General features: G+C 44.7%; 1 protein-coding gene across 1 annotated transcript in view; it reads right to left on the minus strand.

The window, feature by feature from the left end:
- vezt (vezatin, adherens junctions transmembrane protein) overlaps window positions 1–25,212 on the minus strand; it is an 82,252-nt gene extending 57,040 nt beyond the window's left edge. The window contains exons 1-2 of the mRNA XM_070897668.1: window positions 25,147–25,212; window positions 2,902–3,033 (exon numbers count right to left, since the gene is read on the minus strand). Of these exons, the coding sequence (XP_070753769.1) occupies window positions 2,902–3,033; window positions 25,147–25,188 (174 nt within the window). The 5' untranslated portion in view covers window positions 25,189–25,212. The remainder of the gene's footprint in view (window positions 1–2,901; window positions 3,034–25,146) is intronic.
- Window positions 25,213–25,384: the final 172 nt, after the last annotated feature.

Genomic DNA, 25,384 nt, shown 5'->3' on the forward strand with positions numbered 1-25,384 from the left:
ATTGGGCTAACCAAACAGGTAGCAATACAGTGAAGGAGGATTACCTGGAGTGTATAAGGGATGGTTTTCTAGACCAATATGTCGAGGAACCAACTAGAGAGTTGGCCATCCTAGACTGGGTGTTGTGCAAAGAGAGAGGATTAATTATCAATCTTGTTGTGCGCGGCCCCTTTGGGAAGAGTGACCATAATATGGTAGAATTCTTCATTAAGATGGAGAGTGACACAGTTGATTCAGAGACTAGGCTCCTGAACTTAAAAAAAGGTAACTTCGATGGTATGAGATGTGATTTGGCTAGGATAGACTGGCGAATGATACTTAAAGGGTTGATGGTGGATAGACAATGGCAGACATTTAAAGATCTCATGGATGAACTTCAACAATTGTACATCCCTTGTATATCCCTGTCTGGAGTAAAAATAAAACGGGGAAGGTGGTTAAACCATGGCTAACAAGAGAAATTAGGGATAATGTTAAATCCAAAGAAGAGGCATATAAATTGGCCAGAAAAAGCAGCAAACCTGAGGACTGGGAGAAATTTATAATTCAGCAGAGGGGGACAAAGGGTTTAATTAGGAGAGGGGAAAATAGACTATGAGAGTAAGCTTGCAGGGAACATAAAAACTGACTGCAAAAAGCTTCTATAGGTATGTGAAGAGAAAACGATTAGTGAAGACAAATGTAGGTCCCTTGCAGTCAGAATCAGGTGAATTTATAATGGGGAACAAAGAAATGGCAGACCAATTGAACAAATACTTTGGTTCTGTCTTCACTAAGGAAGACACAAATAACCTTCCGGAAATACTAGGGGACCGAGAAGGAGGAACTGAAGGAAATCCTTATTAGTCAGGAAATTGTGTTAAGGAAATTGATGGGATTGAAGACCGATAAATCCCCAGGGCCTGATAGTCTGTATCCCAGAGTACTTAAGGAAGTGGCCCTCGAAATAATGCATGCATTGGTGATCATTTTCCAACATTCTATAGACTCTGGATTAGTTCCTATGGATTGGAGGGTAGCTAATGTAACCCCACTTTTTAAAAAAGGAGGGAGAGAAAAAACAGGGAATTATAGACCGGTTAGCCTGACATCGGTAGTGGGGAAAATGCTGGAATCAATTATTAAAAATGTAATAGCAGCGCATTTGGAAAGTAGTGACAGGATCGGTCCAAGTCAGCATGGATTTATGAAAGGGAAATCATGCTTGAAAAATCTTCTAGAATTTTTTGAGGATGTAACTAGTACAGTGGACAAGGGAGAACCAGTGGATGTGATATATTTGGACTTTCAATAGGCTTTTGACAAGGTCCCACACAAGAAGAGATTAGTGTGCAAAATTAAAGCACATGCTATTAGGGGTAATGTATTGACGTGGATAGAGAACTGGTTGGCAGACAGGAAGCAAAGAGTAGGAATAAATGGGTCCTTTTCAGAATGGCAGGCAGTGACTAGTGGGGTACCGCAAGGTTGAGTGCTGGGACTCCAGCTATTTACAATATACATTAATGATTTAGATAAAAGAATTGAATGTAATAGCTCCAAGTTTGCAGATGACACTAAGCTGGGTGGCAGTGTGAGCTGTGAAAAGGATGCTAAGAGGCTGCAGGGTGACTTGGACAGGTTAGGTGAGTGGGGCAAATGCATGGCAGATGCAGTATAATGTAGATAAATCTGAGGTTATCCACTTTGGTGGCAAAAACATGAAGGTAGAATATTATCTGAATGGTGACAGATAAGGAAAAGGGGAGGTGCAACGAGACCTGGGTGTCATGGTAAATCAGTCATTGAAAGTTGGCATGCAGGTACAGCAGGCGGTGAAGGCGGCAAATGGCAAGTTGGCCTTCATAGCGAGAGGATTTGACTATAGGAGAAGGGAGGTCTTACTGCAGTTGTGCAGGGCCTTGGTAAGGCCACAGCTTGAATATTGTGTACAGTTTTGGTCTCCTAATCTGAAGGACAGTCTTGCTTTTGAGGGAGTGCAGCGAAGGTTCACCAGACTGATTCCCGGGATGGCAGGACTGACATATGAAGAAAGACTGGATCGATTAAGCTTATATTCACTGGAATTTAGAAGAATGAGAGGGGATCTCATAGAAACATTAAAATTCTGACGGGATTGGACAGGTTAGATGCAGGAAGAATGTTTCCGATGTTGGGGAAATCTAGAACCGGGGTCACAGTCTAAGGATAAGGGGTGAGCCATTTAGGACCGAGATGAGGAGAAACTTCTTCACTCAGAGAATTGTGAACCTGTGGAATTCTCTACCACAGAAAGTTGTTGAGGCCAGTTCGTTAGATATATTCAAAAGGGAATTAGATGTGGCCCTTATGGCTAAAGGGATCAAGGGGTATGGAGAGAAAGCAGGAATGGGGTACTGAAGTTGCAAAAATGATCAGCCATGATCATATTGAATGGTCGTGCAGGCTCGAAGGGCCGAATGGCCTACTCTTGCACCTATTTTCTATGATTCTATCTCCCTCTTAAATATATTCAGTGATTTGGCCACCACAGCCTTCTGTGGTAGAGAATTCCACAGATTCACCACCCTCAGTTAAAAAATTTCTCCTCATCTCGGTCCTAAATTTCCTACCCCGTATATAAATAAAAGTTGTTGTTTTAACAGGTTACCTTGATTCACAGAAATCTTAAGTGTGACTCACACTTTCAAAATCTTATGTATTGCACTACCCAAAATTCTGACTGAAATTTCTCTGAATTTCTTTTATGTAAAATACATAAAATACACAACTAATTTTGACAGATAAGAAAGAGAAGAAAAAAGAAAAGAAAGTTAACTGAAAGGAGGCTGTATCTTTAACGACAGGACAGAGCTAGATCCCATGGGGTTTGTTCTGGGAAGAACATGCCCTTTTGCTATTTTCAAGGTTCTAAGCACTCACTTTTGGTGTGGCGGGGATATCCAGTTCATTTGGTTCCTCCTTTGATGAGCATTCTTCCACCCGTGATGAAGTTGGACAAGTTTCAAAGTCAGTGTGTCCCACATCCTGCAAGTACTGGTACAAAGGAGAGTTCTGGCACATAAAAGGGAAATAAACAGAGGCACTTTAGGCAAGCGGTATAAAAGCACTGTCCACACCAAATTAGCTTTCAAACTTACAAGAGACCTGTATTGTTATTGCAGATTTAACTAAAGAAAGCTTCTAATTCTTCTTGAAGACCGCCAAACTGTATTGCATAAGCTTATAAAACACACCACCTTCTGTGGACGCAATGGATCATGTGGTGTGGCACTCAACTGCACAGAGCTGGAAGGGTCCACGTTCAATTGGTAAATGTAAGAGTTAATCAGGCTCAGCTGGGGTGGCAGTCGAGGAATTAACTCAGTATTCCAGGTCAAGAGGAAAACAGTGGCTGCATGCTGGGCGAGGACCAAGTTGGATATAGATGTGATGCTTTGCAAAGATGCTCACTGTAGAAACTTCCTGGAATGTAACTGCATTCAGGACAGAAAATAAGGTCAGTAAATGGGAGGGGGAGGAGTGGGGAGGGAATTGGTGATTTTGTTTTAAATAGGATTTTCCTTTTGCTTTTTTGTTAAATCAAAAATGTATTCATCAATATTTAATAACAACTTGCAATTTTAAAACACGTCACATAATGAAGCGTCCAAAGAGTCTTAATAGAAGGCAGGAGGTTTGTTGGGCCCCAACGAGGTTCAGAGGGGATACGAGGGGAAATTTCTTCACCCAGAGGGTGGTGGGGGTCTGGAACTCACTGCCTGAAAGAGTGGTAGAGGCAGAAATCCTCACCACATTTAAAAAATACTTGGAGATGCACTTAAAGTGCCGTAACTTACAGGACTACGGACCAAGAGCTGGAAAGTGGGATTAGGCTGGGTAGCTCTTGGTCAGCCGGCGCGAACACAATGGGCCAAAATGGTCTCCTTCTGCACTGTAAATTTCTATTCTATGAACAGGATGCAAGAGGGAATATGGGACGATGCCTGAAAGCAGTCACAATGGTAAGTTTTGAGGCGTCTTCTGAAGGCAGTGTAATTAGGAAGCGAGAGAGAGGAGTTTAGGGAGAAAATTCCACAGTGCAGTAAGGTTGAAGTGTGCAATCTAACTGATGGCTGCAGGCAGTGCCATCGATGAGAGCGTGTGTGACAAAGCGAGGAAACAATAGATTGGAATCAGAGGAGCGGAGGGTGCATGCTGGGACTGGAGAAGACTATGCAGAAAAGGAAGGAGCAAGGTTGTGATGGGATTTTTAAAATAAATACAATGATTTTGAATTTGATTCATTGGGGAACAGTGACCCAGTGAAGATTGGCAAGGACAGGAGCAGTAGAGATGATTGACAGGATACAAGTGACAAGAGTTCTGGACTAGCAAGAGTTTGTGTAGGGTACAGTTGAGGAAAGCCTGGAGAAGTCAAGCAGGATCTGACAGAGGCAATTGACAAGTAGTTACATAAGAACATAAGAAATAGGAACAGGAGTAGGCCATACGGCCCCTCGAGCCTGCTCCACCATTCAATAAGATCATGGCTGATCAGATCATGGACTCAGCTCCATTTCCCTGCCCGCTCCCCATAACCCTTTATCAATTAAGAAACCGTTGATTTCTGTCTTAAATTTATTCAATGTCCCAGCTTCCACAGCTCTCTGAGGCAGCGAATTCCAGATTCCCAACCCTCAGAGAAAAAAATTTCTCCTCATCGGTTTTAAAAAGGCAGCGCCTTATTCTAAGATCATGCCCTCGAGTTCGAGTCTCCCCCATCAGTGGAAACATCCTCTTTGCATCCACCCTGTCAAGCCCCCTCATAAACTTATATGTCTCGATAAGATCATCTCTCATTCTTCTGAATTCCAATGAGTAGAGGCCCAGCCTCCTCAACCTTTCCTCATAAGTCAACCTCCTCATCCCAGGAATCAACCTAGTGAACCTTCTCTGAACTGCCTCCAAAGCAAGTATATCTTTTCACAAATATGGAAACCAAAACTGCATGCAGTATTCCAGGTGTGGCCTCACCAATATTTTATATAGCTGTAGTAAGACTTCCCTGCTTTTATACTCCATCCCATTTGCAATGAAGGCCAAGATACCATTGGCCTTCCTGATCACTTGCTGTACCTGCATACTATCCTTTTGTGTTTCATGCACAAGTATCCCCAGGTCCCGCTCTACTGCGGTACTTTGCAATCTTTCTCCATTTAAATAATAACTTGCTCTTTGATTTTTTTCTGCCAAAGTGTATGACCTCACACTTTCCAACATTATACTCCATCTGCCAAATTTTTGCCCACTCACTTAGCCTGTCTATGTCCTTTTGCAGATTTTGTGTGTACTCCTCACTCATTGCTTTTCCTTCCATCTTTGTATCAACAGCAAACTTGGCTACGTTACACTCAGTCCCTGCTTCCAAGTCGTTAATATAGATTGTAAATAGTTGGGGTCCCAGCACTGATCCCTGTGGCACCCCACTAGTTACTGGTTGCCAACCAGAGAATGAACCATTTATCCCAACTCTCTGTTAGTTAGCCAATCCTCTATCCATGCTAATATATTACCTCCAACCCTGTGAACTTTTATCTTGTGCAGTAACCTTTTATGTGGCACCTTGTCAAATGCCTTCTGGAAGTCCAAATACACCACATCCACTGGTTCCCCTTTATGCACCCTGTTCGTTACATCCTCAAAGAACTCCAGCAACTTTGTCAAATGTGACTTTCCCTTCATAAATCCATGCTGACTCTGCCTGACCAAATTTTGCTTTTCCAAATGTCCTGCTATTGCTTCTTTAATAATGGATTCCAACATTTTCCCAACCACAGATGTTAGGCTAACTGGTCTATAGTTTCCTGCTTTTTGTCTGCCTCCTTTTTTAAATAGAGGCTTTACATTTGCAGTTTTCCAATCTGCTGGAACCTCCCCAGAATCCAGGGAATTTTGGTAAATTACAACCAATGCATCCACAATCTCTGCAGTTACTTGTCTTAAGACGCTAGGATGCAAGCCATCAGGTCCAGGGGATTTATCTGCCTTTGGTCACACTATCTTACTGAGTTCCACCTCCTTAGTGATTGTGATTGTGTTAAGTTCCTCCCCCCATAGCCCCTAGACTATCCACTGTCGGAATATTGTTAGTGTCCTCTACCGTAAAGACTGATACAAAGTAGTTGACATAGATGGGCCCCTGTGCTAAGGTTGAAGTGTGCAATCTAACATGGCCTGGACATGGGGCTGAAAGCTCAGCTCAGGCAGGACACTGACCATCAATGTTTAGCTCGAATAAGCAGCCAGGAGGGATGGAATTGGCAATCTGCGGTGTGCAGTTTCTGGCGGCAACTGAAGATGCAAGTGCATACAGTAATTTTGTCCAGAAACACTGGAGTGTTAAGTTTGTGAGAATCCTAATCCTACAAGGAAGTGGCAGTTAGTTTCAGAAGACACCAGTGGCTTCTCATGTCATCAGTACGAGTTACAGAGCAGGTAAAATCCCTTACCGCCAGCAGGTAAAATTCACTTGTCTGCTTAATAGCATGACTTGAAATTTAGGTTCACCAGATACACCTTCCTTAGAACACTGCATTATTTTGTCTCTAAATGTCCAGTCAACTTTTTTTACATCAGAGGAACTCGAGATCTTTCTTTTAAAACAAAATCAATCCCAAAACCTCTCAGTGCTGTTCTGTAATCAAGCTGCAGGAGATGTACAACAATAAGCTATGGGGAAATGTCACACATTTGGTGGCACCTCTCCTGACCAGCTCGGTGAGCACAGAGTTCACCACGTGGAGTTTCACAAGCGTGCAAGAACTTCTAAGTTACCGTACCTGTCCCAGATTCTGGCTGTGGGGAACTTGAGGTACCAGGCTGAGTTCATTCAAAATACCTCCTTTCACATCTGTCCTAATATTCATGCATTCCCTGAAAACCCAGTGCAGGATCCTGTGCGAAACAATGTCCACTGCAGATATTTAGTAGTGATTATTTTGCAGACAGACAGTCATCTTTCTTGAGAGAATATTGTCCTCTCCCCTCTGGGTACAACCCAGACTGATGGAACTAAACTCTCCCCTCTGGGTACGACCCAGACTGATGGAACTAAACTCTCCCCTCTGGGTACAACCCAAACTGATGGAACTAAACTCTCCCCTCTGGGTACAACCCAGACTGATGGAACTAAACTCTCCCCTCTGGGTACAACCCAGACTGATGGAACTAAACTCTCCCCTCTGGGTACAACCCAGACTGATGGAACTAAACTCTCCCCTCTGAGTACAACCCAGACTGATGGAACTAAACTCTCCCCTCTGGGTACGACCCAGACTGATGGAACTAAACTCTCCCCTCTGGGTACGACCCAGACTGATGGAACTAAACTCTCCCCTCTGGGTACGACCCAGACTGATGGAACTAAACTCTCCCCTCTGCAATGAAGTGAATTTGGGCAATCCCAACAGTTCCTCACCAGTAATTTGGCTCGAAACTGTCAATCATAGGCAGACCAAAAAGACATCTTTTGTGGGAAGTACAGATGTTATTTTTAAAATTCATTCTTGGGATATGGGCGTTGCTGGCAAGGTCGACATTTATTGCCCATCCCTAGTTGCTCTGAAAGAAAGAAGGACTTGCGACCTCAGGACGCCCCAAAGCGCTTTGCAGTCAATGTAAAGTACTTTTAAAATGTGTTATGTATCAATACCCTTTAACTAGCATTCTACCGCCACCAGAGGGCGGATCTGTTGGAGTCCCAAGGGATCCCAGCATCCCTTAGGAGCACTGTATATAAGCAAGCCTCCATTGCTGTGCTAGCACTCTGGAGTCAGAATAAAGAGACTAAGGTCACACTTACTCAAGTCTACGGTACTCAGTCACGTTACTTTATTTGAGACATAACAACTGGCAACGAGTAATAGATAACAAACCATCACACAAAAATGCAGAAAACTGTTGGTATCCTGGAGAAATTCTCAGAAAGTGACGATTGGGAAGCCTTCGTGGAGCGACTCGACCAATACTTCGTGGCCAACGAGCTGGAAGGGAATGTGAACGCTGCCAAACGAAGGGCAATCCTCCTCACCGCCTCCTCATAGGGGCAACAACCTATAGCCTCATGAAGAATCTTCTTGCTCCGGTGAAACCAACAACTAAATCGTATGAAGAACTGTGTACGCTGGTCCGGGAGCACCTAAATCTGAAGGAGACCGTTCTAATGGCAAGGTATCGATTTTATACATGTCGACGGTTTGAAGGCCAGGAAGTGGCGAGCTACGTCGCCGAACTAAGGCGCCTTGCAGGACATTGCGAATTCGGTGGATTCCTAAAGCAAATGCTAAGAGACTTTTTTGTGCTTGGCACTGGCATCTTTCGCAAACTATTGACTGTTGAAACACCGAACCTGAGCAAAGCCATAACGACAGCCCAGACATTCATGTCCACCAGCGATAACACCAAACAAATTTCGCAGCATGAAGATGCATCGGCAAATACTGTACTTTCAGACAGGAATGAATATGGCAGAACGTACATGCCTGCAGCTGCACGACCTCAGATGACCCATAGTCCGCCATCAAACGTGAATGCGAGGCAATTAACATCTTGTTGGCGATGCGGAGGTGATCATCGAGCCCATCAATGCCGCTTCAAACACTATGCGTGCAAAGGCTGTGAAACAATGGGACAACTCCAGGGAATGTGCAGGCGAACTACAAACCTGCAAACCACCACGTTGCAGAGGAAGACCGATCCACGGTGGATCAAACTGAACTGGAGACTGGATCCGAGGAGGCAGAAGTGTACGGGATACACACCTTCACCACGAAATGTCCACCGATCATGTTAAAAGTTGAACTGAACAGAATTCCAGTCTCCATGGAATTGGACACGGGTGCAAGTCAGTCTATCATGAGCAAAAAGGCCTTCGAGAGGCTGTGGTGCAACAAGGCACAAAGGCCCAAGCTGAGCCCCATTCATACCAAGCTGAGAACTTACACTAAAGAGCTGATCCCTGTAATTGGCAGCGCAGCAGTAAAAGTCACCTATGATGGAGCGGTTCACGAACTACCACTATGGATTGTACCAGGAGATGGCCCCACACAGTTCGGCAACTGGAATAACATCCGAGCGCTTTCGTCCGTCGATGACGCCTCATGTGCCCAGGTTTTGAGCAAGTTCCCATCATTATTTGAGCCAGGCATTGGAAATTTCTCTGAGGCGAAGGTGCAGATCCACTTGGTTCCCGGTACACGACCCATCCACCACAAGGCACGTGCGGTGCCATACATGATGTGAGAGAAAGTGGACATTGAGCTGGACAGGCTGCAATGAGAGGGCATCATCACGTCGGTTGAGTTCAACGAGTGGGCCAGTCCGATTGTTCCGGTTCTCAAGGGCGATGGCACGGTCAGAATTTGTGGGGACCATAAAGTAATTAACCGTTTTTCGCTGCAAGACCAGTACCCGCTACCCAATGCAGACGACCTATTTGCGACACTGGCAGGAGGCAAGACGTTCACCAAGTTGGACCTGACCTCGGCCTACATGACGCAGGAACTGGTGGAATCTTCAAAAGGCCTCACCTGCATCAACACGCACAAAGGTCTGTTCATCTACAATAGATGCCCATTTGGGATTCGATCGGCTGCGGCTACTTTTCAAATGAACATGGAGAGTCTGCTAAAGTCGGTTCCGCGCACCGTGGTTTTCCAGGACGACATATTGATCACAGGTCGGGTCATCATCGAAAACTTGCAGAACTTGGAAGAGGTTCTAAGTCGGCTAGATCGCGTGGGACACAGGTTGAAACGCTCGAAGTGTGTTTTCCTGGTGCCAGAGATTGAGTTCTTAGGGAGAAGAATCGCGGCAGACGGCATCAGACCACCGACGCTAAGACGGAAGCCATCAAGAACGTGCTGAGATCACAGAACGTGATGGGGCTGCAGTCGTTCCTGGAACTCCTCAATTATTTTGGTAATTTCCTACCCGGGTTAAGCACCTTGCTAGAACCCCTACACATGTTGCTATACAAGGGAGATGACTGAGTATGGGGGAAATCACGAGAGACTGCTTTTGAGAAAGCCAGAAATCTGTTAGGTTTCAACAAACTGCTTGTTCAATAAGACAAATATAAACGTTTAGTGCTAGCTTGCGATGCTGTCTTCGTACGGGGTCGGGTGTGTGTTACAATAAGCAAACGAATCGGGAACATTGCAACCGGTCGCTTATGCATCCAGGAGTTTGTCCAAGGCCGAAAGGTCCTACAGCATGATTGAAAAAGCAGCTCTAGCATGCGTTTACGGGGTAAAAAAAATGCACCAGTATCTGTTTGGGCTTAAGTTTGAGTTAGAAACTGACCATAAGCGGCTCATATCGCTATTCTCAGAGAGCAAAGGTATCACTACCAATGCCTCTGCTCGCATCCAAGATGAGCGCTCACGCTGCCTGCATATAACTATGTAATTCGCCACAGGCCAGGCACAGAGAACTGCGCTGACGCTCTCAGTCGGCTACCATTGCCCACCACCAGGGTGGGAATGGCACAGCCTGCAGACTTGCTCTTGGTGATGGATGCATTTGAAAACAAAAAGTCACCCGTTATGGCCTGCCAGATCAGGACCTGGACCAGACAGGACCCTTTACTGTCCCTTGTAAAAATACTATGTCCTCCATGGGAGCTGGTCCAGCGTCCCAGCGGAGATGCATGAAGAGATAAAGCCGTTTCAGCGGCGCAAAGACGAAAGGTCCATGCAGGCGGACTGTCTTTTGTGGGGTAATCGCGTGGTTTTGCCTAAGACAGGCAGGGAAACGTTCATACGCAACCTACACCGTACCCACCCAGGCATAGTAATGATGAAAGCTATAGCCAGATTCCATGTGTGGTGGCCCAGCATCGACTCAGATTTGGAGTCTTGTGTGCACCAAGGCAACTTGCTCTCAACTGAGCAATGCACCCAGGGAGGCACCGCTAAATTTGTGGTCATGGCCCTCCGAACCGTGGTCTCGGATCCACGCTGACTTCGCTGGCCCGTTTCTAGGCAAAATGGTTCTGGTTGTTGTGGATGCTTATTCAAAATGGATTGAGTATGTAATAATGTCTGTAAGCATGTCCACTGCCACCATCGAAAGCCTATGAGCCATGTTTGCCGCGCACGGCCTGCCTGATGTCCTTGTCAGCGACAACGGGCCGTGCTTCACCAGCACTGAATTCAAGGAATTCATGACCCGCAATGGGATCAAGCAAGTCACATCTGCCCCGTTCAAGCCCGCATCTAACAGCCAGGCAGAACAGGCAGTCCAAACCATCAAGCAACGCTCGAAACACGTGTCGGAAGGCTCCTTGCAGACCCGCCTGTCCCGAGTCCTGATCAGCCATCGCACAAGACCCCACTCGCTTACCGTGGTTCCCCCTGTCGAACTGCTCATGAAAAGGGCACTCAAAACAAGGCTCTCTCTAGTCCACCCTGATCATGTCGAGGGCAGGCGGCATCAACAAAGCATGTACCATGATCGCACAAATTTGTCACGCGATATTGAAGTCAATGACCCTGTATTTGTACTCAACTATAGACATGGTCCTAAATGGCTTGCCGGCACTGTCGTAGCCAAAGAAGGGAGTAGAGTGTTTCAGGTCAAACTTGCAGATGGACGAACTTGCAGAAAGCATTTGGACCAAACCAAACTGCGATTCACAGACAGCCACGAGCAACCTCAAGAGGACACCACCAACTTCGACCCTCCGATACACACACAAGTGGCAACCAACATCATGGTTAACCACAAAGCTGAACTCATTATCCCCAGCTGTACAGCAGCCCAGCGAAGGCCCAACCAACTTACCTGCACCTGTGTTTGTACTGAGATGATCAACTAGGGAGCGGAAAGCCCCAGATTGTCTCACCATGCAAATAAGTATACTATTGACTTTGGTGAGGAAGTGATGTTATGTATGCAACACCCTGTAACCAGCATTCTACCGCCACCAGAGGGCGGATCTGCTGGAATCCCTTGGGAGCACTGTATATAAGCAGGCCTACCATGCTGTGCTGGCACTCTGGAGTCAGAATAAAGAGACTAAGGTCACACTTACTCAAGTCTACAGTACTCAGTCACGTTGCTTTATTTGAGACATGTAGTCACTGTTGTAACGCAGGAAACACAGCAGAAAATTTGCACACAGTAAGGTCCCACCAACTGCAATGTGATAATAACCAGATCATCTGTTTTTGTGATGTTGAGTGAGGGATAAATATTGGCCACTCCCAGCGAACTCTCCTGCTCTTCTTCGAAATAGTGCCATGGGATCTTTGACGTCCACCTGAGTGTGTAGACAGGGCCTCAGTTTAATGTCTCATCCAAAAAACAATTTGTATTTATATAGTGCCTTTAACATAGTAAAACGTCCCAAGGTGCTTCACAGGAGTATTATAAGACAAAAAATTTGACACCGAGCCATATAAGGAGAAAAGACAGCACCTGTGACAGTGCAATACTGCACTGGAGTGTCAACCTAGATTTTTGTCCTCAAGTCTCTGGAGTGGGACTTGAAACCACAAGTGTTAGCAGTCAACCTCCTTCCTTCTATGGTTCACAACAACACATTTTGAGTAAGCAGAAGACTCTTTGTAGTTAGTGTACAGAGCAGACTTTATTGATACCTAGGTTGAAGGATCAAAACCTGGATCAGGAGTGGCTTTTCGATTTCTGCATCTTTTGAGTCTTCTGAATTCCTATTGATAACCATGCTCCTTTTTACACCATATTTTGCCTACGTCAAAGGTACACATCATAGATAAGACCGTGTGACATATCTATTCCCAAATCCTTTGAAGACAGTCTATTCAAGTAAACAGTTGAGTTGTTTACTCCAAAGCTACTTCCCTTAAACAAGACTTCCTGATGTAACTGTCCTTAAACCTCCTTACAGAATAGGCTTTATCAACGGTCATCTTTCTATTCTATAGTTAGTGGATGCCTCTACCTATGGTTACTACCCTAGCCCCTAAAGTTACACTTTAATCATTCATTCTGACGTCTTTACACCCAGGTATTTCTTTGCACAAACACTTTACATATCAGAAGACAAGCTATGCTTTCCTCTCACCACACTTCAAAGTCACCCATTTTATTTTGGAAAGTCTACTGCTGTGACAAGAAGTAGTTCGACTGTTAATCCTTTCACTCTCCACAATGTCCAACAACAACCTTCTGACTCAGACACAAGAGTGCTACCCTGTGAGCCATGGCTGACACAGAGTGATCCATATAGTGTTGAACTGGAGTGACCTGTAGGCCAAACTGGGTAGGGGAGTGGGCAGGAGCAGGTTCTCTTCCCTGAAGGGATTAGTGAACCGGTCAGGTTTTTACTACAATCCAACAGCCTTGCGTCAAAAGGAAAATACTGTGGATGCTGGAAATCGGAAATAAAAATAGAAAATGCTGGAAACACTTGGCAGGTCAGTCAGCATTTGGGAAGAGAGAGAAACAGAGTAAACGTCACGTTGGTGACCTTTCATGGGAACCGCAGCCATTCATGGTCATTTATCTAGAGCCAGCCCACAAATTACCGGATTTGATTACTTAAATTTCCCAATTTGCCATGGTGGATTGTGAGTTCAGTATCGTGACCACTAGGCTACTTGTATATATAATTGTGCAGTAGCAATGCAATCTGAGGTTGGCAAGAGAGTCAAGAGGCATTGCTAGGGCAGCTTTATTCTGCATCTAACCTGGGAGTATCTGATACACAGGGCTGGATTTTCACCATGTTTTGACCCTCCGCAAAGACTGGGCGCGATCCTCGGCTCCTTGTTTGCGGTGGCAGTGGGAAGTACCACTGGGGAGAGCTGCACCGAACATGTAACGACGCTGATTGCGTTACTGTCCGAGTTTCGGCACTCTGTTGACCTGTACGCCGCGCCCAGAACAGTGACAGGTAAAACCTGTTGGTGCAGCCCTGCCGGCAGTGCTAAGTTGGAAAACCTGCAAAAAAGGTAAGTTAAAAGTTTCAATTTTTTTGGTCAAGGTCTTGGTAATTTTTTAAAAAATTCCCCCTCCCCCCCACAAAAGGCCTCTCTCGCTACGCTCCCAACCCCGCACAAAAGTTGGCGAGGATCGCGTTTTGCACTGCAAATAATTGTGCAATGCGTCCCTTTGCGATGCACCCCAAAGGCCTAAAATCAGTAACCCAGCGAAAATGGTAATTTTCACGTATCATTTACGTTTTCGCCCAAAAAACCCTAAACCCGAAAATCCAGCCCTGTGGGTTAGGTGCAAAAGTGTTCTGTCCACAACAGTCACTCCAAATGAGCAATATTTGATCGGTCTGAATATGCTGGGGGAATGGAAAAAATAATCTAAGGAAGGACAGAGGCTAATACAGGTCACTCGTATAGATCATTATAGAGAAGTAGATACGGTCTGAACTTCAAAAATATCCTGGTAACCGAGCACTCTCTCACTCTCAGCTTGTATCCGTGACTACCAATTACATACCAAGGTACAAAATGAAGGGTTCAGCTGTGTCAACAAATTTCACAACTTTACAATTCGAAAATTGTTATGATATGAGCTGGCATGAATGAAAACACAAGCTAATGTCAGAGGTTTTGCTGCAAACTGCAGACGTTTCAACTTTCACAGCTGAAAAACAGCACTTTAGGTCTGCGGAGTTCATATTTTGGTTCACTACTTGTAATCGGAGTCCATTTACAACAACAGCAGCTTGTATTTGTATAGTGCCTTTCATGTAAAATAACATCTCAAGGCCAAAGAGGTCGGTTTTAAGAAGGCTCTTAAAGGAGGAGAGGGAGTTAGAGAGACTGGGAGGTTTGGGGGGGAATTTCAGAGCCGAGGGCCTAGATGGCTGAAGGCCACCAATGGTGGGACAAAGGAGAGGATGCACGAGGCCAATGCTAAACTGGAGGAAATTGCGATTCATTCAAGACTAGATGTCGGATTAGCAGTCTGACAACAAAGGCTGTGGAGGGGCCGAAAGAGATGGAGCTGAATGTCATGTGGTCTTCAGATGATGTTCCCAAGGGGCAGCATATAGGTGAAGAGGAGGAAGAGGCCAAGGAAAATGGCTCCAGATATAATGATGCAGGGGGTTGAAGGGAATCTATTTGCTGCAGAAGTTCTGGTTATGAACGGATAGGTAAGAGTGGAACCAAATATGGGCATCCCACTAAGGTGGACAATGGGGGAAAGGCATTGGAGGAGGATAATGTGATCGACCGTGTCAAAGGCTGTGGCGACGTAGAGGAATACAAGGTGGGATAACACACCATAGTCATAGAGGGGGTCGAGGGTGTTTTTTTTTGAGGGATTGTGCACCAGATACGCTGAAATCTGCATCCCTTGGATTTTAGGGAATAAGGATGGGAGCCATATTGGTTGGGGACAGGGGTGGAAATGACCAGGAGTGGAGTAAAGATTTTATTGGGAACAAGGGCATCAAGGTGGAGGAGATAAAGTGGTTGAGTTGATATAGAAATTAAATTGAAAAGGACCATGTTATGCAAACCTCCAGCGTGATTATGGCAGAATATGACAACTTTCTCAATTGTTATTTGGCCTTGCCCCTCCCCATCTCTAACCACCTCCAGCCCTACAATCCTCCAATTCGATCCTTTTGGACAGCCCCTATTTTAATCACTACACCACTGATGGCCATGCCTTCAGCTGCCTAGGCCCTAAACCTCTCTGTTATCCCTCAAAATGCTCCTTAACACCTACGTCTTTGAGCAAGCTTTTGGTCACCTGTCCAAATATCTCATGTGGCTGGATGTCAATTTTTTGTTTGATAACGCTCCTATGAAGCATCTTTGGATGTTTTACTACATTAAAGGCACCATCTCAGTGCAAGTTGTTGTTATTTGCAGAGAATTACATGGAATACTAGATTGTGTTTGGGCACCTTTGTCACGATATCAGTGCTTCAAGTGAAAGGCACTTCATGACTGCATTACCATTGAAACAGTTTTGTCAGTCACAACAGCTGCTACTACACAACTGAAACGAGCAGAGACACAGCTTAATGTACAAAGTATGACATTTACTGTACCTGTACAAACAATCCAAATGACAGATATTGTAGTTTTAATCTTTGATGTGGCCAATGTTGAAAAATTATTGCAGATTGCTTTTCTAGTATGTAAAAGCTTTCAAATAATTATTTTACAATTTGAGACGAATGGATGTCTGTTGTCGACTTTCTTCCATCTTCTCGATTATGAGTCAGAGTGTGCAGAATCTGCTAACGGAAGTTTACAAACAAATTCAAATTCAAACTCTGAAGATATACAGATGGATCAAAAGCTCATCCACTCCAGGGATGTTGGATTTCAAAGAGAAGTTAGAGGCCCTCTGCAGATTGATGCCTTGCCATGATACCAAACAGCTGGAACCTTCATCGCACTTACAGAAGAGAGCAAGAGAATGGACAGATTGACTCAATATCATCCCCATCAACTGATCTTACAAATCTTCTAGTTCAATGATGGTATGTTGATCGGACACACTTGTGAACTTTGAAAGTTTACAGTAAGAACACAAACTGTGAGCTATCATAGTATTGAACACAGTAATGGTTCAGGTGTTTATTGACTGCATTTTCATGGACAGTAATCCCATACCAACTTTTGGCTCATGAACAGCACTGTATGAGTCCTGAGGTAAGGCTGTCCGCATGACCCGAGATCTGAGGAATGATGAATCACATGGGGAATGCAGAGTAGGAAAATTACATAGGATATACAGCCCAGAAACAGGACATTCGGCTCAACTAGTCCATGCCGGTGTTTATGCTCCACTCAAGCCTCCTCCCGTCTATCCTCATTTAAATCTATCAGCATAACCCTCTATTCCCTTCTCCCTCAGGCTTGTCTAACCTCCCCTTAAATGCATCTATACTATTTGCTTCAACCACTCCCTGTGGTAGCGAGTTAAACATTCTCATCGCACTTTGGGTAAAGAATTTTCTACTGATTTCTTGGTGACTATCTTATATTGATGGCCTCTGGTTATGCTCTTCCCCACAAGTAACATTCTCTCTGTATCCACTCTATCAAAACCTTTCATAATTTTAAAGATCTCTATTAGGTCACCTCTCAGCCTTCTTTTTTCAAGAGAAAAGAGACACAGCCTGCTCATCCTTTCCTGATATGTAAACCCTCACATTTCTGGTATCATCCTTGTAAACCTTCTCTGCACCCTCCCCAGTGCCTCTATATCCTTTTTATAATATGGCGACCAGAACTGTATACAGTACTCCAAGTGTGGTCTAGCCAGGGCTTGATACAGGTTTAGCGTAACTTCCCTACTTTTCCATTCTATCCCTCTAGAAATAAACCCTAGGGCTTGCTTTGCTTTTTTATGGCCTCGCTAACCTGTGTCACAACGGTTAGTGATTTGTGTATTTGCACTCTGAGATCCCTTTGCTCCTCTACCCCACCTAGACTCGCACCCTCCAAGTAATAAGTGACTTCCCTATTCTTCCCACCAAAATATAATAAAGGTACAACGTCCTGAATCCGGAATTGTCTGAAAACCAAACATTTTTGAGGCGGCCAAGATGGCGACATCGGGCAGAGAGGGACGAGGAAACCGGTAAAAAAACGCAACGCCGGGGGGCAGCAGGCGGAAGGAATCGGCGAGGAGCAGAGAGAATCGGCGAGGAGTGGCGGGAATTGGCGAGTGGAAGAGTGGCGTGAATCGGCAAACAGCAAGGAGCGGAGGATCAGCGAGGTCCGAAATCTGGCAAAACCCAAAATCCTGCACGGATTTGGTCCCGAGGATTCCGAATTTCAGACTGTTGATTTTCTTGTCTGAAATCTGGCAAAACCCAAAAACCGGCAGAGACTCAGTCCCGAGGATTCCGGATTTCAGACGTTGTACCTGTACCTCACAGTTATCTGCGTTGAACTTCATTTGCCAATTATATGCCCATTCTGTAACTTTATTAATGTTCTCCCGTAATTTGTTGCAGTCCTCCTCAGTATTGACTATCACCTCCAACTTGGTGTCATCCTCAAATTTAGAAATTGTTAATATAAATTGTGAACAACAGTAGTCCCAGCACTGATCCTTGTAGAACACCACTGCCCACCTTCTGCTACTGTGAATAGTTACCTTTTACCCCTACCCCTTTCCGCCTTGAAGCCAGCTAGCTATCCATTCTGCTACTTGTCCCCTGACTCCGCATTCTGTGACCTTGTCCATCAGTCTATTATGGGGGACCTTATCGAAGGTCTTTTGAAAATCTAGATAAATCACATCTACTACAACTGGGGTGGGATGACAAAGAAGGTCTTCCATCTCAAGGAAGAATATGCTTATGGAAGATAGTTTGAAGAGACCAACAGCTTTGTGTAGAGGTAGCCTGAAAATTGAGTGAGATTTGGACCTCTTGCTAGAGAACCTTGCAAATTACTACAGATGTCTCGCTATCCAGTGTGAATAGTTCTGAGAGTGAATCTGTCCAAGACTGATAGTACAGTAGTTATGAGGTGTGGAAATTCATGATCACATGTGGCATAATAGAAGACAATATTTAATGAAAAGTACTGTACCTCAGAGATATTTCTAAACTGCTACCTGCAATGGTGAAAAGAATCACCACATCGATAAGTACAGAGGAGTGAGGCTGTTTGATCTATCTAGCTGATGTTCCCATATAAATGTATAGATTCCCCCTTCACAGCATCCATGTGCCCCTTGAATAATTGTAGCATCTTTGCCTCCACAACTCTACACAAGAATCAATACAGTGAGATGTGCTTCCCGTTACCTGAAGTTATCCTTTTGTTAGTTTGTACCTTTGTCACCTTTCCATAAGTGGGGGTTTAATTTGAAACAGTGCTCTGGATAACCTTTTCTATTCCACTTAATACCTTATATACCTCTATCAAGTATCCACCTCATTCATCCCCTTTGAAAGGTGAAGTGTCCAAGTTTTTTGTAACCGATCCTCATAACTCAGTCTTAGGGAACAAACTTATGGCTTTTCTCTGCATCACCTCCAGGGTATCCCTTTAAACTTGGTAATCAGAACAGAATGCAAACTCAAGATGCAGCCTGATCAGAACGCTATATAGTTTCAGATGGATTGATTTGGTAATATAGCTCAGCATTTTGTTCGCTTTGTTGATTGCAATGGCAAGTGTAATCCTGTAATTCCTTGGCAGCATCATCAGACTTGACTGCTCCTCCTAATTTAGTAGCATCTGCAAACATGACCAGCCTGAAACTGCTTCATACCAACAATAATTCTGAAGTGTAAAGGCACCCTGGGTCATTTGGCATGACTAGGTTGAGATGGGAATTACCTCTTGTAGCATCTCTGATACACTGGGTCAGTAAGCAGTCACACATTACACTTACTAACTCAGATTATAAATTATTTTGGCACGTCCAAGTGTGTAGAATAATTAATTTTAACAATCAGTACAAGACAGAGGAACCAAAAAAGAGGAAATATGTGTTTTTAAAGTGTAGTCACTGTTGTAATGTAGCAAATGCGACAACCAATTTGCGCACAGCCAGCTCCCACAAATAACAATGTGATAATAACCAGATAATATGTGTTAGTGATGTTGGTTGAGGGATAAATATTGGCCAGGACAGCAGGTAGAACTCCCCTGCTCTTCTTCAAAATAGTGCCATGGGATCTTTTACGTCCACCCAAAAGAACAGACGGGTCCTCGATTTAACGTCTCATCTGAAAGATGGCACCTCCAACAATGCAGCGCTCCCTCAGCACCGCACTGGAGTGTCAGCCTAGATTTTTGTACTCAAGTCTCTGGAGTGGGACTTGAACCCACAACCTTCTGACTCAGGCGAGGGTGCTACCAACTGAGCCACGGCTGACCTGCATAATTTAGAAAACTCAGCACTGTGCATTAAAAAGGGTAAAGTACTGGACTGCATCAGCAGTGGGCTATATTGTTCAAGCACAAGTCTTTGGTCGGACCATCTTGAGTACAGTGTACATTTCTAGCCATCTAATGACAGGATGAATATTATATTTGGTGAGCAATGAAAATGAAGCCAGGTATTAGAATTTTAAGTTGCGAATAACAATTAAGGAAATTGGGCTCTTTTTCTCCCAAGGAAAACAATATTTTGAGGAGACCTAAAACACTTTTCAAAGATTATGAAAGAAATCGAAAAGTTGATTTAGACAAAGTATTCAGTATGGTAAAGGGTTCAAGTACCAGGAAACACAAGCTGGAACCTTGGAGTAACAAACGAAGGTCAACAGGGTGGGTTTTGCACAAAGTGTATACTTATGAAACAAGTTACCAGGGAAACTCATTGAAGCATACCATATAAATGGTTTAATGAGGCAATTAGATGTACTTCTAGAAAGAAGAAATTGAGGGATTTGGTGAGAAGGCAGGGAGGTGGGGGTACAGATTAATCAAAAAGGAACAATTTCTTGTTCCTAAAAACTCTTAACTTGCAAACAATAAAAATTCCCAACTGACATAGCTGGGAATTTAACTGGGATGATTTCCAGGTTCCAAATGTGGAAAATTTGACCATAAGCCAGGGATTTTATGTAACTGGTAACCCAAGTAAATGTGGTGTGGGAAACAAGGAAAGTAGAATTTGTACACAGATAAAGAATCAGATTAGGTTCACCCAGACATCAGTGTATGGGGTGATATTAATGCAGCACGGCCAGGGAGGCCCTTGGTTTAATTCCCATCCTATATCAGCTAGTATTAGCTGAGAGTGACACAATTCCCCATCATGTCACCAGGTGAAAGCGAAAGGAGAGGGAACTGAACATCTAATGATGCCTACAGGAAAACATGTGGTAGCAATCATAATTCAGTTAGATTTAGCATAGGACAAAGATAGATCAGGAGTAAAAGTTCTCTATTGGGGGGGGGGAGGCCAATTTTACCAAGCGGAGATGTGATTTAGCAAAAGTGGACTGGAAACAGCATTCAAGGAGGAGATACTGAGGGTACAGAGCAACTATGTTCCTGCAAAGAAAAAAGGTGGGACTAACAAATCTAGAGCCCCCTGGATGTCATGGGGAATACAGGGTAGGATAAGGCAAAAATGGGAAGCTTATGTCAGATATCGAGTTAAATATTGTAAAAATCTTAGAGCAGTACAGAAAGTGCAGGGGTGAAATTAAAAAGGAAATTAGGAAAGCAAAGAGAGGGCATGAAAAAATATTGGCAAGTAAAATCAAGGATGTTTTATAAATACATAAAGGGCAAGAGGATAACTAACGAAAGAACAGTGTTTATTAGAGACCAAAAAGGAAGCTTATGTGTGGAGGTAGACGACGTGAGGGGTATGGTTCTTAATAAGTATTTTGCGCCCATCTTCACAAAAGAGGGGGGGTGGGCGATGCAGACATTGTAGTTAAGGAGGAGGAGTGTGAAACATTAGATAAGATAAACATAGTGAGAGGGGAAGTATTACGGGGGTTAGAATCTTTGAAAGCATATAAATCACCAGTACTGGTTGAAATGTATCCGAGACTGTTAAGAATAGCAAGGGAGGAAATAGCGGAGGCTCTGACCGTCAATTTTTAATCCTCTCTGGCTACAGGTGTGGTGTCGGAGGACTGATAACGCTATACCATTGTTTAAAAAGGGAAAAGGGATAGACCAAGTAATTACAGGCCAGTAACCTTGATGGTGGATAAAATTGTTGGAAAAAATTCTGATGGACAGTATTAATCGTCATTTAGAAAGGCACGGATAAATCAAGGACATGGATTTGATATGGGAAGGTCGTGTCTGACTAACTTGATAGAATTTTTTGAGGAGGTAACAAGGAGGATTGATTAGGGTAGTGTGTTTGGTGTAGTCTACATGGATTTTAGTAAGGTTTTTGACAAGGTCCCACATGGCAGACTGGTTAGAAAAGTAAAAGCCCATGGGATCCAAAGGAAAGTGGCAAGTTGGATCCAAAATTGGCTCAGTGGCAGGAAGCAAAGGGTAACTGCTGACAGATGTTTTTGTGAATGGAAAGCTGTTTCCAGTGGGGTTCTGCAGGGCTCAGTACTCAGTCCCTAGCTTTTTGTGGTTTGGATCAATGATTTAGACTTCAATGTAGGGGTATGATTAAGAAGTTTGCAGATGATACAGTTCGGGAGGAGCGGCCAGCATCGCGAGACCTGAGCGAGCGCGAGACTTCAAAAGGCGGCGGCAGTTTGGAGGAGCCCGAGTTCGGGAGGAGCGACCAGGACAAAAAGTGAAAAGAATCAAAATTGAAGTGTCACAGCCAAACAGGTAAGCGATTGGCTGGTGGATTGGTGAGTATTTTTCTTTTCTTTAAAAAACCTTGGACATTGGTGTAAGTTAGGAACTGCAATTAAATAGATAGGTGATCTTTATTATCCAAGGAAAACTAATTCATTAAATCAGCTGTTTGCTGAGTAGCAGTTGGGTGTGTTTTGCTAAGGTTTAGAGTTTAGTTCTCCTTCATATTTCTGAGTCTTACTAGAGAGATGGTAGGGCAGCTCAATCCCGTGGATTGCACATCCTGTGGCATGTGGGAAATCCTGGCTGCTTCGCGGCTGGAGTCACTGCGGTGCATTCACGAAACTGAGAGCTACGTGGATAGCACGTTTCTAGAGGTGGTCACCCCATAGCTTAAGAGTGTGCAGGCAGAGAGGGATTGGGTGACTGCCGGACAGAAGAGGAGGACTAGGCAGATAGTGCAGGATTCCCCTGAGTCCATCTCTCTCTCCAACAGATACTCTGTTCTGAGTACCGGTGAGGGCGATGGTGGCTCTGGGCAGTGCAGCCAGAGGCCAAATCCATGGCACCACAGGTGGCTCAGCTGCACGGGGGGGGGGGGGGGGGGGGGAGGGGAGGAACAAGAATGGAAGAGCTATAATGGTAGGGGATTCGCCAGTCAGGGGAGCAGACAGGCGTTTCTGCGGCCGCAGACGTGACTCCGGGATGGTATGTTGCCTCCCTGGTGCCAGGGTCAAGGATGTCACCGAGCGGCTGCAGAGCATTCTGGGGGAAGAGGGTGAACAGATTAAAGTAATTGGTAGAAGAATTAGAAGGGAGTTGAGAACTTTTTTCACCCAATGGGAACTCACTGTCTGAAAGGGTGGTAGAGGCAAAAACACACCACATTTAAAAAGTTCTTGGATATGCCCAATTCTGCCCATCCTTAGCTCATCCACTGCTGAAACCCTCATCCATGCTTTTGCTACCCCTGGACTTGACTATTCCAATGCATTCCTGGTCGGCCTCCCATCTTACACCCTCCACAAACTTAAGCTCATCCAAAACTCTTGCTTCCCATATCCTAACTCACCCATCCACCCCTGTGCTCGTTGGCCTACATTGGCACCTGGTCTGGCAACTACTCAATTTTAAAATTCTCATCCTTCGTTTTCAAATCCCTCCATGGCCTCGCTCCTCTGTAACCCCCTCCATCAACATCAATGTGCTCCTCCAATGGCATCTTGTGCATTTCCAATTTTAATCTTCATCATCATCATCATCATCATAGGCAGTCCCTCGGAATCGAGGAAGACTTGATTCCGCTCTTAACATGAGTTCTTAGGTGGCTGAACAGTCCAATACGAGAACCACAGTCTCTGTCACAGGTGGGAAAGGTAGTCGTTGGGGGAAGGGGTGGGTGGGACTGATTTGCCGCACACTCTTTCCGTTGCCTGCGCTTGAGTTCTGCATGGTCTCGGCGACGAGACACGAGGTGCTCAGCACCCTCCCAGATGTACGTCCTCCACTTAGGGCGGTCTTTGGCCAGGGACTCCCAGGTGTGAGTGGGGATGTTGCACTTTATCAGGGAGGCTTTGAGGGTGTCCTTGTAACATTTCCACTGGCCACCTTTGGCTCGTTTGCAGTAAAGGAGTTCTGAGTAGAACGCTTGCTTTGGGAGTCTCGTATCTGGCATGCAAACTATGTGGCCTGCCCAACGGAGCTGATCAAGTGTGGTCAGTGCTTCAATGCTGGGGATGTTAGTCTGGTCGAAGATTTTAATCACTCCACTATTGGCAGCCATGCCTTCAGCTGCCTAGGCCCTAATCTCTGGAATTCCCTCCCTAAACCTCTCTGCCCAGCTCTCTCCTCCTTTAAGACACTCCTTAAAATCTACCTCTTTGACCAAGCTTTTTGGTCACCTGCTCTAATATCTCCTTATGTGGCTCGGTGTCAAATTTTGACAATGCTCCTGTGAAGTGTCTTGTACATTTTACTACGGTAAAGATGTTATATAAATGCAAGTTGCTGTTGTTTGGAACTCCTATTAGAGGGGATTTGAGGAGAAATGTTTTCACCCAGAGGGTGGTGGGGGTCTGAAACTCACTGCCTGAAAGGGTGGTCGAGGCAGTGAGCATAGCATTTAAAAAGTACTTGGATATGCACTTGAAGTGCCGTAACCTACAAGGCTACGGACCAAGAGCTGGAAAGAGGGATTAGGCTGGATTGCTCTCTGTTGGCCGGCATGGGCACAATGGGCCAAATGGCCTCCTTCTGTGCTGTAAACTTATATGATTCTATGTGGGGTCTATAAACTATACAAGCAATGTTGTTAAGCTTAATGGTGCCTTTTGATGTTCAAAATAAAAACTAATTTTTACTGATTTTCTGCAAATTTGCCAGGGCTTTTTGAGCTTGCATTTTTTTCTTTGGTTTTTGACGCTAAAAATAAAAACTAAAGGGCCAATAAAATGGATTTTCAACATCCTTAATGACAGTTATGTTTGGCTTATTATAGTTCAATGATACTCACTGCTAGAATGACAGTATATAGTTACTGATTTCCTCACACTGCTAAAATGAAATGACACGTTCATTCATTTGTATACATTTTAAAGTGAAATAATCATTAGCAAGGTAGCAGATCAAATCTAATCTAATCTAATCAGAAAGCTGTAATTGTGAAGCTAAAGGACTAATATAGCAAAAAGCTATGAATATGATGTGATAAATATCATCTGGACGATAAAGCAGACAGGAAAAAAAGCAAGAGAGCTGTGGAGGCTGGGTCATTGAATGTATTTACGGTGGAGATAGATTTTTGAGCGATAAGGGAGTAAAGGGTTATGGGGAGCGGGCAGGGAAGTGGAGTTGAGGCCAAGATCAGAACAGCCATGATCTTATTAAATGGCGGAGCAGTCTCGAGGGGCCAAATGGCCGACTGCTGCTGCTATTTCTTATGTTCACTTACCTCCAGCACCAGCTCCTCGTCAAACTCTTCACCCATCGCCATCCGCCATTGAAATGGATGGACACACCGGGGGGGGGGGGGGGGGGGAGAGTGTGCTTGGTATTGTGGGAAGCGTAGTCCATCTGGGCGGTTCGGCCTGAAGAGCGAAGGGGGAGAGGAGCGACCCCACGAACTACATCTCCCGTCATGCTTCGGGGGCGGAGGGCGCAAAGGCAGGCGGCCTTCGGCGTTGCCACCG

The sequence above is a fragment of the Pristiophorus japonicus genome, chromosome 13 (assembly GCF_044704955.1).
Source record: "Pristiophorus japonicus isolate sPriJap1 chromosome 13, sPriJap1.hap1, whole genome shotgun sequence".
Classification (NCBI taxonomy): Eukaryota; Metazoa; Chordata; class Chondrichthyes; family Pristiophoridae; genus Pristiophorus; species Pristiophorus japonicus.